General features: G+C 33.8%; 1 protein-coding gene across 1 annotated transcript; it reads right to left on the reverse strand.

Annotated features, from left to right (window-relative positions):
- Positions 1–5,475: 5,475 nt before the first annotated feature.
- LOC308649319 (olfactory receptor 2G3-like) lies at positions 5,476–6,411 on the reverse strand (the record flags this gene model as incomplete). Its single annotated transcript, XM_081294939.1, has 1 exon — positions 5,476–6,411. The coding sequence occupies one exon, from the start codon at positions 6,409–6,411 to the stop codon at positions 5,476–5,478; it is 936 nt and encodes a 311-aa protein (XP_081151065.1).
- Between the last annotated feature and the right edge of the window lie 6,934 nt (positions 6,412–13,345).

Below are 13,345 nucleotides of genomic sequence, written 5' to 3' on the forward strand. Positions count from 1 at the left end.
TGGCCAGTTCAAACCCCCCCCCCCCCAGCCCCAAATGATACTTTTAATAGAGATTTTAACACACATTCTCACACATATACAATCTCAAAAGAATAAAGTGAGAGATTAATTCTGGTCATGAGAAAGTTCCTTACTTATAAGATTGTGTTCATTTTAGGCCCATAGAAAAATTGTATTTAACTCTTCTGCAAAATCTGAAATTACATGTGTTCCATATTATCTCCCTTTACCCAGATGGATATCACTGGAATCCAAAATCTCAATTTATTATTAAAAGTTAAGAATCATGAGAATAAGTCAGATATAAAATTAAGGCATAAATAATAGTAAATACATTAAAAGAGATGAAACTTTTTAAATTTTTTTCATCCCAATAACCACATTTTTAAAAAAGAGGAAATTTAAGCCACAAAGCAATAACAATTTTTACCTTGAAGTGATAAATCAATGTCTGAGGCCCATGAATTGGTTGTAGGGACTGTTATTTGAGATTGGAGATCCCTGAAGACCAGAAAATAAAGAGAGGTTGGGAGAGGACACAGGCCATTGAATCAAAAAAGTTCCCAGGGACACAGTTCTCCCAATATGGCAATTAATCTCAGGCTCTATAGTATCCAAAGTCAATGGTCCCAGGAGATCATTATGAAAGAGTCTTACCTTTCAATACTGTTTAAACTAGACAAAACCACAAAGATTTTAACTTTTACTTTAATAACCTCCCAATATTGAGTCACTCTGTTTTAAATATATTCATATTAAATTTCTATAAATAATCTAATATTACACACACACACACACACACACACACACACAAAATACATCTTATTGGCAGATAATTTCATTGGAACCTTAAAAATTTCTCTTATCCTTTCTTTACATCTACCCTGAAAACTCAGACCTGGAACATTTTTACAGGGCTTTTTTCCTCATTTCTTACAAACACTTGGTTTGATGGAGATAAACATATGACTTTGTGGAATCACACTCTTAAAAATCCCAGTCTCTCTTCAAATGGCCTCTTAGGTCTGCCCAGAAATCATTCTATGTGTGTCCTGTTGTTCTTCTCTTCTGTCATAGAAAACTGGGACAAATTATTAAATCCTCCCACTCATCCCTGCACAGGTTATCTTACTCTGAGACCAAACAAAGTCCCCAAATGAAAATCGCATTAATTTCTTGCCTGCTGCCTCTAAGTACACCATATTCATCCCATACTTTATGCTTTTCTTCAAGCATACTTTTTCTTAATAGAGGAGGTGAACTTCAATTTGTTTAAGGCTACTGACTCCTTTTCCAATATTTCAGAGTATGAATAAAAACTCATGCACCCTCATGTTCTAGCCAGATGATACCAATGACAGGTCTAAGAAAACAATTGCAGTGATGTAATGATGGATGGCAACCACATTTAGCTAAGGCGTGTACCCAATACTAAAAGAGTAGCAGAAAATTGGACAAACCTCACAGCATATACAGAATCTGAAGGAAACAACAGTTCACCTAACTTGATCATTTTCTGTGCATTGAGTCCCAGTACTAAAAATATTTATAATCCTCAATAGAATCTGGATTTTATGAAAGCCTATTGATCCCTTATATAAATTTATTTCATATCTAAATAAATAGTTCAGCTGGATATGTTGGTACACACCTGTAATCCCAGCAGCTCTGGAGGATGAGGCAAGAGGATTTTGAGTTCAAAAACAGCCTCAGAAAAAGGGAGATGTTAAACAACTCAGTGAGACCCTGTCTCTAAATAAAATACAAAATAGGGCTGGGGAATGTTGCTCAGTGGTTAGATGTCCCTGAATTTAATCCCAGGTACTCTTCAAAACAAACACAAAAACAATTCATAAAGATGCAGGTTGGTAAATTCTTACATTATGAACACATCTTGATGGAGAAATAAAACAAGCAACACTCCAGAACAACCCTCAATTCATTTCCATATAATACTTATCACATGTAACATTTATTATGATTTTTGAATGGTATATAAACAAAATAATGCATCATCATTACTTTTGTCTCTGCCTTCATTCATTCAACATTGTCTTTGTGAAATTTAATCATTATGGTGATTGTAACAGAAAATTACAATTTTTATTCCTGCGTTGTATTACATTGAGTGAATATGCCACTCCATATTTAGCCATTGTAGTATTGATAGGTATTTAAGCATTTTGAGGTTCATCTTTTATGAGCAATGCCACTATGAATATTTTTGCACATATCTCTGGGTAAACAAAAATGTAAGTTATCTTCTGATGAATTGCTTAGACATAGATTATATTCAGATTTAGTAGATACCATTAACCCTGAAAATTGATGTAAACACCTATATTTCTCAGGGCTTGGGAGTCCAATTGCTCTACATCTATGCCTACACTCAGTGTTTTATGTTCTTTTAATTTTATCCATCTGGAAGTAAGTAATGGATATTTCATTACTACTTAAATTTTGTACTCCCCTTATGACTAATAAAATTGACCAGATTATTTTGTTTAAAATTCATCGAGAAATCTTATGTATCATACTTGTTCAAGTCTCTAGGTTTTTTTCCAAGTTGACTTCTAAAAAATTTTTACATATGTCAGAAGTTTGAAAAATAAAAGGGGAAATTCAAATACTTGTTTCAGTCAAAACTAAAGGATAGTCTGACAAACTAACACGGGTTTGAAATATTATCAAGTCCATTATGAAATGAATCATACTCATTGCCCAAATTGAATTTATTCCAGAGCCAAAACATGAATAATGAAAATTCACCAAAATAACAGAATTAAGGAAGGAAAAATTACATAATTATACCATTAGATCCCGAATCAGCTATTCATAAAATTCAAGGTTCACAAAAATAATTTTTTTGTAAACTATGAGTAGAATAAGACACTCTAAACTTTTAAACAAATGTGGTTTTCAGGTCACTAGGAAAAGTAATTTTTTTTATTAGATGCTACTGTAATAATTAATCATTCATATGGAAAAGGAGACATGTGACCGCTATCACACCATCCATAAATATTCTAGCCAGGTGATTATTCAACCAGTAATGAAAGAAAAAAACTATACATTCATGACATCATCATGGGAATGATTTCTTACAAAATCAGTAAATTATTGAAATATCAAACCATGAAGGAAAAGCTTGATTGATTTGACTGTGTTGAAATTACTGAAAAGCTTTGTCATTGCCCTTGGGTTGAATTCTTAGGAAAGACCCTGTTGTCTCCTGGCACAGTATACTTCTTCTTATAAAGTCTTCCTACAGTATGCATATCAGTGCCCATACTGGTTTGTATATCCTTTCCCTTCCCTCTAGCTTCTTTCCCTAATATCTCTCTCTCTCTCTCCTCTCTCTCTCTCTCTCTCTCTCTCTCTCTCTCTCTCTCTCTCTCTCTCTCTCTCTCTCTTTCTTTCTTTCTCTCTCTCAGTTTGCACACTCTCCTGGGTTTCAGTCATTAAACCAAATCTGCCCTCCAAACCAAACATGACGTAAATGTGTTTCTGCTCATAGCTATATATTTTCTATCTTTTTAAGGAGCAAGTTAGAAGATTTGAACTGGAGCAGTTGCAACGTGAATATGATGAATGAAATGGGTTAAGACACAACTAGGAATAGTTTGGAGAAGAGTTTCCTATGGCTGTGATGATAAGGGAAGTCTAAATATAAAGCAGGATCCACATTCCAACTTTACACTAAGTTAGAGGAGCTACAAAAATATAGGGAATAGTTGGGCATAGTTAAATGCTGCTGAATAATACAAGGAAGTTATTGAAGACATAGAAAAATCATTAAATCAGTAAGGTCAATCAAGTTATGAAGTTTGGAATAGTATAAGTGGTGTAGAAGTAACTAACAATTATTGGATGGTTGTTATTAATACATAATAGATAGCTCTGAGTTTAACTGTATCCCAATCAGATTTACTTATCACAGTAGTCAAGTTAAGTTAGGAACTATTGTTCCCACTCTTGTATTGTTGAAGATATTATGAATTGGTGTAATATGATATGTATTTAAACATTAGTCTAGTTGATTAGTTTCATAGGACTGGGCTTTGAACCCAAGCATTCTGACTCTAAGTTTCAACAATATTCTTTAGAGCAAAGATTCCAAAATCAAAATTGATACTTGATTGCAATTTGTTGTTGATACAAAGAGGTGTGAAGAGAGATTTTGATTGGTTTTAGTGTTTCCAGGAAAAATCAAATGAATAAATAAATAAAAATCAAATGAATAAATAAAATCAAATAAACAAATAAATAAAAAAATAAAAAATAAAAGTATCATTCAATATAAAATATAAAACAAATACAAGCACACAATGAAGCACATGTTGAGAATGACAGAGGTTGTGTGGAAAGACTATGGAGCATTCTGAGCACTATATTTTTTAATATTTATTTTTTAGTTGTAGTTAGACACAACACATTTATTTTATTTATTTATTTTTATGTGATGCTGAGGATCGAACCCAGTGCCTCACATGTGCTAGGAGAGCACTCTACCTCTGAGCCACAACCCCAGCCCATATCATTCTATTTTTGAAAATATTTTAAATAATTATTAAATTTACTCAGTATTTACCACTGCCAGGACTTTTTGACACTTTGCATGAGTTAAGTTTATTTAATTGTCACTGACCATGTCAGAAGTGATTGAGAAATGTACAGGTAAGATAAAGAGCAGAGGGTCATGAACAGCAAGTGAGTAAAACAAACCTTCAAACAAAGGAAGTGTGGCTCTAGAGACCACAGGTTCCCACAAAGACACTGGGAATGCAGGAGACTGTTACATAGAATTGAATGCAAGATTTTGCCAAGAGCCTGGATCAAGCTGAGACTCCAATATGTGAATGTTTAGTATTCATTATATTATTTAGTAATTATTTATAATTATTTGAATTATTATTTGTTAAAAGTCAATATTTTTTTCTCACTAGTAGTTTAAGTAGATTCACAGATTTTGTGCTGTATGCCAAAAAAATCCACTTTTTGAAGTTCAGTGATGTTGTATTTTTTTCTTGAAAGAGCTGAGATAATATATACAAAATGCTTGCAACAATATAACAAGAGAATTGTTCTACAGAGGAAATACTACAATAATTTCTTCATGCTGATATATATTTTTCAATTTTTCAAACAATAAATATTATTTTAATTCCCTAATTATGTATGCAGGTATATATGTATATATGTGCAGCGAAAATCTACAAAATCTTCCATTCTTACTATATGTGTAGCCTTTCAAATACATTTAATAAGGAAGTTTGTGAAAATATTTTTAACACACAGGTTGCATGAGCTACAGAAATTGAATCTCAATGTTTTTTTTTTTTTGAGACAATGTGGGCCACACTGTATGTAAATGCAGTTAGAGAGGCAGTCAGTCACTTTAGGGAGCAGTCATTTAATATTATGTCTCTTTAATTAGTTTCCAGAAAAGAAAGTCACTGCCCTTTATTTTTTCCATTAGAAATTTTGTTCTCTCCTCAGCAGTCTCCTCAGGGCTCCTTTCACATCCTTGTTCCTCAAGGTGTATATGAGGGGGTTGAGGGTGGGAGTCACAACAGTATAAAAGAGTGTGAGGAACATGCCCTGGCTGTGGCCAAAGGATCTCTGTGGTTGGATATATATGACTGAGCTGGTCCCAAAATAAAGGGATACCACTAGTAGATGAGAGCCACAGGTCCCTAGAGCCTTGCGCCAAGCTTGGGATGACTTAATTTTTATCACAGCATGTGCGATAAATCCATAGGAGACAGATATCAATGCCATGGGAAGGAGGAGGAGAACTAATGTAGCCACAAAAAGCTGGACTTGGTTTGCATGGATGTCAACACATGCCAACTTGATCATGGCAGGCACTTCACACAAGAAGTGGTGGAGACGACGGTGTCCACATCGAGGAAGCTGCAGGGTGATGGTGCTTTGGATCAGAGTGTTTCCCACTCCACTTAGCCAGGCTATTCCTGCCAGGGCCTTGCAGAATGATGGGTGCATGACAGTCGTGTAGTTGAGAGGTCTGCAGACAGCCACATAGCGGTCAAATGCCATGATAGTAAGGAGAATGCACTCAGTGGAACCTAAGGAAAGGGACACATAGAGTTGTAGGATACAGCCGGTGGATGTGATGGTCTTGGCTGGTCCCCTCAGGTTCCACAACAGCTGGGGCACAATGCTGGTGGTGAAGGCAAGGTCAAGAAAGGAGAGATTAGTGAGGAAGAAGTACATAGGTGTGTGGAGTTTGGAATCCAGGTGGGAGACCACGATGATGGCTGTGTTGCCCACAAGGGTCAGAAGATAGGATATCAAAACTACCACAAAAAGGATGATTTCCAACTGGGGTTGGTCTGAGAATCCAAGCAAAATAAAACCTCCCTCAGAGGTTTCATTGTTTTCTTCCATCAGTCTTCAAAGGTAAAAGGGAAAAATAGAATTCAATTTAGAGAAGTATCATTATTACTATTTACCTACAACATTTGAGATAAAATTTAGGTAAGGTTTTTAACCATGAAATTACACAAAGAAGAATAGATATAATTATTAAAAGATATTCATGAATGCAAAGGCATTTTTGTGTCATTTTTTGGTCACATTAACTATTTGATACCTCCTATTTTTTTCATGAGCTCTCTCTTCCCCCTTATTGTCAAAATTTATTATTAAAGACAATCTATTTAAGAAAAGCTTCCATTTGGTTGCAATGACAAAAATCTGACTAACATACCACTCCAATCTGATAATATCAATTTAGAGGAGGAAAAGTTTATTTAGAGCTTACGGTTTCAGAAATTCAGTCCACAGTCAGCCAACTCCATGGTTCTAGGCTTGAGGTGAGGTGGAACATCAGGGAAGAAGGGCATGGTGGAAGAAACATGCTACTTCATTGTGTCTGGGATGCAGAGAGAGAGAGAGAGAGGAGCCAGGGGGACAAGATATAATCCTCAAGGGCACATCAACAGTGACCCACCTTCAGCCATACCCTCATACCTACAGTTACCACCCAGTACAATGGACCTTTCAGTGATTCATTCATAAAATAGATTAGGCTACATTTCTAATAATCTAATCATTTCACCTCTAAATGTTCCTGCATTACCACAGGAGCTGTTGGAAAACTCCTCATATCCAAACCATAACAGTGGCTATTTAAGTGGGAGGGGAGTAACAGGTGCATGTTGAGACTAATTTTAAGCTATCATTGAATGGATTGTCGGTGATTGTTGCTCATAGTTATAGAAATTGCAATCCAAAAAAAAAAAGTGGATAACAGTGAAGAATTTGGTCGGGGAAATATCTAGAATGTATTTTGTGTCTTTTTTTTTGTCTCACAGACAAGGTGAATTATGATGATGTTTCTTACATTTAATTAACTGATGTGAGAGATATGGGGTTAGATTCAGGTGTCAATATAGAAGTAAACTAAATGAGGCTACATTTTCTTTAATAACATACTTAGGAGTGTTTACATAAATGTAGTTTTTTACTTCTTAAAAGTGATGAAAAATAGGTCATATATACATATGAAAACACACAAGCAGAAAATCTCAGATGTGCACTCATATCTTGAGACAGATAAGTATGAGATATTTTTGATAAAAATAAGGGGGAAATCTATAACCAGTTCCTTTAAAGACAAGGTGCTTGCAGTTTTTTTTTAAATCATGAGAAAGCAAATCATATCTTGTTCAACTCACTTTGCATTGCTCTGCTTAATAAATAAAAGGAGATTGGATCATAGCACAATCCTCCCTGCCTCTTCACTTACTATTTTTTATGATGTTATCATTTGTGCTCCCAAATTTTCTGTCTCATGATAGAATCTTCTTGAATCATTTACTTTTATGAATAATGAAGGATCATTGTTTTTGTTTTATTCAGATGTGTTTGTATTCAAACAGTAAAGTTGTGCCTGGAATGCGGGGGGAATAATGTCTTAATGCTTTAAATTCTGGACCTAAATTATAGACATGCATAGCTAATAAGATGGAATGCAGGGGGAATAATGTCTTAATGCTTTAAATTCTGGACCTAAATTATAGACATGCATAGCTAATAAGAATTCTACTCAGAAAGCCTGAATAATATGCTATTTAGAGTTCCACATTCTGCATATTCCTAATGCTGCTTAACATAAAATGGTAATTTGTCTCAGACTGGTATGTTTTTAGTTTGAGTTACTAAAGTAACTAATTCAGTAGTTTAAACAAATGCTCAGATCTAATAGAAGTATAAGTTCTTCCCATTTCTTTAAGAAAATAACACAAAGTACATACTTTTAAAAACTTTAGAATCATCTTAACTTGGAACTCTCTCAGAATGTAATGTTTTCTTAAATATGAGTTTATTCATAAGCATAAATCCAGAAATTCCCAATTTTCTATATTTGAAAATTACATAATTTGATAGGATATTAGGTTCAGAAGCAACTTTATAGATAAAATTTTAGTTTGTTTTCTTTTTTAAGATTTTAAATGCAGAATCAAGTATGTAACATATCTGTTAAAATTAATAGAATTCAAAAGTGCTGTTAAAACCAATAGAATGTATAACCCGATTATATAATATTAAGATCATTTTTGTTTGTGCAATTCATATCCTACATTATTTACAGTGAATTTTTTACAGCTATACTGAAGTACTATTGATAAATATAAATTGAATATGTTCATAATATACATGATGTTTGATACATGTAGTCATTTAATATGATTACCACAAAACAGCAATTTAATTTTAATTTTATATAGGTAAATAACATTTGTGTATTTGCTTATGAGTCTACAAGAATCTTAAATATGTAGGAATAATCTAATTATTCCTCTCATATTTTACTATTACAATTCTCAAAATATTGTTAAAACATTGGCATTATAAGTAATTTTTCAAGAAGAGCTTTCCACTTCTACCCATGAATTATTCTATTTTTTAAAATTCTGATTAGGTGATTAGGTTGAAGATAACTATTCTATCCAATCTCCTGAGAACCAGCTCCTAACTCTGAAATGGGATGTGTAGGAATTTGCTTTCTCCACAGTTCAAGTCTGACTTGAGGCTTGAATGGAGTCACTGAACAAGACCTAGAAAGGAGAGTGATCAGAAATGTTTGTTTGTGTGTGTGTGTGTGTGTGTGTGTGTGTGTGTGTGTGTGTTGAAACCAAAATAGAATTTTAAAAACCTCTTTTCAAATCTTATATATGAACAAAGGACTGAAGTACTATTTGGAAAATAATTGTCCAGAGAAAAATCCTTTTTTTCTTTTGGCAAAAAGATCAAGAAATTTATTCTCCCCAAGCTTTTTTATGATAGTTCTTATTATATGAATACAGTTATTTTTAATCAACATGCAGAGGGAGAGACACAGTGACTCAATCAGGGAAGTAGCTAAGTTGGTGCTGACTAGTGTGATTAGAAGCAGCTCAGAGTGGGAGGACATGGCAAAGCAAGACGTTCAGAGGATTACTTACGTCCTCTAGGTCATCTCTCTCTTTCCCTTTCACACTTATTGGCATGTAGAGAATATTGCTGGTGATATGACCTTAGCATAATAAGGTTTCTCTCTTGGAGTGAATATAACTGCCTTATACCCAGGTGAAAGTAAATATGCCTTGAGTAATTTTCCCTGGGGGAACTCAGATTAGAATAAATGAAAAATACACAGGATACAGATTCTCTCAAGACCATCGGGATCTATATTTCTAAATTTCTAATTATCATGGAGTTGATTAGTGTCCAGAACTTTTCTCTCCCAAGAGAGACATGTAAAGGAAGGTATTTCTCAACAGAACATTTTTTTTTGTTTTTCCTGAAAATATCAAAGGAAAATTCTCTTATCCATATTCAGACCTCTTACATACATATGTTCTTTAGTTCATTGCTATGGGTGCTATGGGTGCTATGAATGAAGTCTGTATCATTGCTATTAGAAGTTAACAACATAATTGAGTAAATGAGCCATGTCTCCTTTGCAGGCCAGTTACTTTCACTAACAATTATAAATATTTTTTCAGTGTCAGAAAATATTAACCATAGATCATTGCCTCATTAACATTCCATTATAAGGGTTTACAAAATTATTTGTATGAATTCCACATTTATAGTCATTAGATTTGCAGAAAATGTTACTCTACATTATAAATTATTGAAAAAATATTTCTTATAATTAAGTATATGCATTTTATTGTATATTTAATAAGGGAACTTATGTGTTATCTGCCTCAAGAAACTTTTCAAATCCCAACTCTATGTGAATATTTATGCAAGTATTATTTGTCTTAATTTTATCCCTATTTATTGATATTCTAAGTTTAAAGTAAGTTCTTTATCTGTTTCATTCTTTCATATATATTTGTTATTCTGGAAAATCAGATATCTAATATTGTCTTTATTTTTTTTGGATCATTACTTGATCCACTAAACAATATATTTCTTCACTAATTTGAAATACTATTTGTATGGCATGTTGCTATTTCAGATATTTGTACCTTTTTACAAAGTTTATGAATTTTTTATTATATATTTCCAGAGATATACCCAATGATTATGTTTATTCATACAAATTTTATATTATTTTTGTTATGTTGCCATTTTGTGATTTAGTTATTTTGGGGGAGTACTAGGGATTAAACCTAAGGATGCTTAATCACGGCCACTTTTTAATATATTTTTATTTATTTACTTTTATTGATTTAAAAAAATAAATGATAACAAAATGCATTACAATTCTTCTTGCACATAAAGACCACAATTTTTTATATTTTTTGTTTGTATATAATTATGTTCACACAAAATCATATCTTCATATATGTACTTTGGATAATGGTGTCCATCACTCTCCATTATCATTGCTAACCCCCTGCCCTCTCTCTTCCCCTCTCACCCCTCTGCCCTATCTAGAGTTTATCTATTCCTCCCATGTTCCCCCTCCCTACCCTGCTATGAGTCAGCCTCCTTATATTAGAGAAAACATTCACCATTTGTTTTCTTGGGATTGGCTAACTTCACTTGGCATTATCTTCTCCAATGCCATCTATTTACCAGCAAATGCCATGATTTTATTCTCTTTTGTTGCTGAGGAATATTCAATTGCACATATATGTCACTTTTTTAGTCCATTCATCTATCGAAGGACATCCAGTTTGGTTGCACAATTTAGCTATTGTGAATTGTGCTGCTATAAACATGGAATGTGGATGTGTCCCTGTAGTATGCTGTTTTTAAGTCCTTTGGGTACACACCAAGGAGAGGGATAGCTGGGTCAAATGGTGGTTCCATTCCCAGTTTTCCAAGGAATCTTCATACTGTTTTCCATATTGGCTGCGACAATTTGAAGTTCTACCAGCAATGTATGAGTGTGCCATTTTCCCCACATCCTCACCAACACTTATTGTTTGTCTACATAATAGCTGCCATTCTGAATGGAGAGAGAGAGTTTCTTAGAATAGTTTTGATTTGCATTTCTCTACTTGCTCAAGATGATGAACATTTTTTTCATATATTTGTTGATTGATTGTATATCCTCTTCTGAGAAGTTTCTGATCATGTCCTTGGCCCATTTATTGATTGGATTATTTCTTTTTGTTGTTGTTGTTTAGCTTTTTGAGTTCTTTATATACCCTAGAGATTAGTGCTCTATCTGATGTGTGAGGGATACACATTTGTTTCCAAGATGTAGGTTCTCTATGCACCTCACAATTGTTTCTATTGCTGAGAAGAAACTTTTTTAGTTTGAATCCATCCCATTTATTGATTCTTGGTTTTAATTCTTATGCTATAGGAGTCTTATTAAGGAAGTTGGGGCCTAATCCCACATGATGAAGATTAGGACCTACTTTTTCTTGTATTAGATGCAGAGTCTCTGGTTTAATTCCTAGGGTCTTCATCCACTCTGAATTGAGCTTTGTTCATGGAGAGAGATAGGGGTTTAATTTCATTTTGTTGCATATGGATTTCCAGTTTTCCCTGTATGATTTGTTGAAGAGGCTATCTTTACTCCAATGCATGTTTTTGGCTCCTTCGTCTAATATAAGGTAATTGTAGGTTTGTGGGTTAGTTTCAATGTCCTCTATTCTGTACTGTTAGTCTACTAGTATGTTTTGGTGCCAATACCATGCTGTTTTTGTTACTATTGCTCAATAGTATAGTTTAATGTCTGGTATAGTGATGCCACCTGCTTCACTCTTCCTGCTAAGAATTGCTTTAGCTATTCTGGGTCTCTTATTTTTGCAGATGAATTTTATGATTGCTTTTTCTATCTCTATGAGGTATGCCATAGGGATTCTGATCAGAATTGCCTTAAATCTATATAGTGCTTTTGGTAGTATTGTCTTTTTGATAATATTAATACTGCCTATCCAAGAGCAAAATATATTTTTTCATCTTCTGAGACCTTCTTTGATTTCTGTCTTTTGGGTTCTGTAATTTTAAATGTATAGATGTTTCACCTCTTTCGTTCAGTTTTCCCAAGTATTTTTTTAACAATATTGTTTTGTTTGTTTGTTTGTTTGTTTGTTTTTGCTGCTGTTTATTTATTTATTTATTTAAATCTATTTATTTATTTATGTATTTTTGATTGCTTTTAATTTTTAAATACATGGCAGCAGAATGCATCACAATTCTTATTACACATATAGAACAAAATTTTTCATATCTCTGTATATAAAGTATGTTCACAACAATTCATGTCTTCATTCATGTACTTTGGATAATGGTTTCCATCATATTCCACCATCATTGCTAACCCCCTGCCTTCTCCCTTCCCTTCCCACCCCTCTGCCCTATGTAGAGTTCGTCTCTTCCTCCCATATTCCCTCTCCCTACCCCACTATGAGTCACTCACATTATATCAGAGAAAACATTCGGCATTTGTTTTTTGGGGATTGGCTAACTTCACTTAGCATTATCTTCTCCAACACCATCCATTTACCTGCAAATGCCATGATTTTATTCTCTTTTATTGCTGAGTAATATTCCATTGTGTACATATGCCACACTTTTTTAATCCATTCATCTACTAAAGAGCATCTAGGTTGGCTCCACAGTTTAGCAATTGTGAATTGTGCTGCTATAAACATGAATGTGGCTGTGTCCCTGTAGTATGCTGTTTTTAAATTCTTTGGGTACACACCAAGGAGAGGGAGAGCTGAGTCAAATAGTGGTTCCATTCCCAGTTTTCCAAGAAATCTTCATATTGCTTTCCATATTGGCTGCGCCAATTGGAAGTTCCACCAGCAATGTATGAATGTGCCATTTTCCCCACATCCTCACCAATACTTATTGTTGTTTGTCTACATAATAGCTGCCATTCTGACTGGAGGGAGATGGTATCTTAGAGTAGTTT

Source organism: Spermophilus citellus (genome assembly GCF_964194105.1).
Source record: "Spermophilus citellus genome assembly, chromosome: 5".
Lineage (NCBI taxonomy): Eukaryota > Metazoa > Chordata > Mammalia > Rodentia > Sciuridae > Spermophilus > Spermophilus citellus.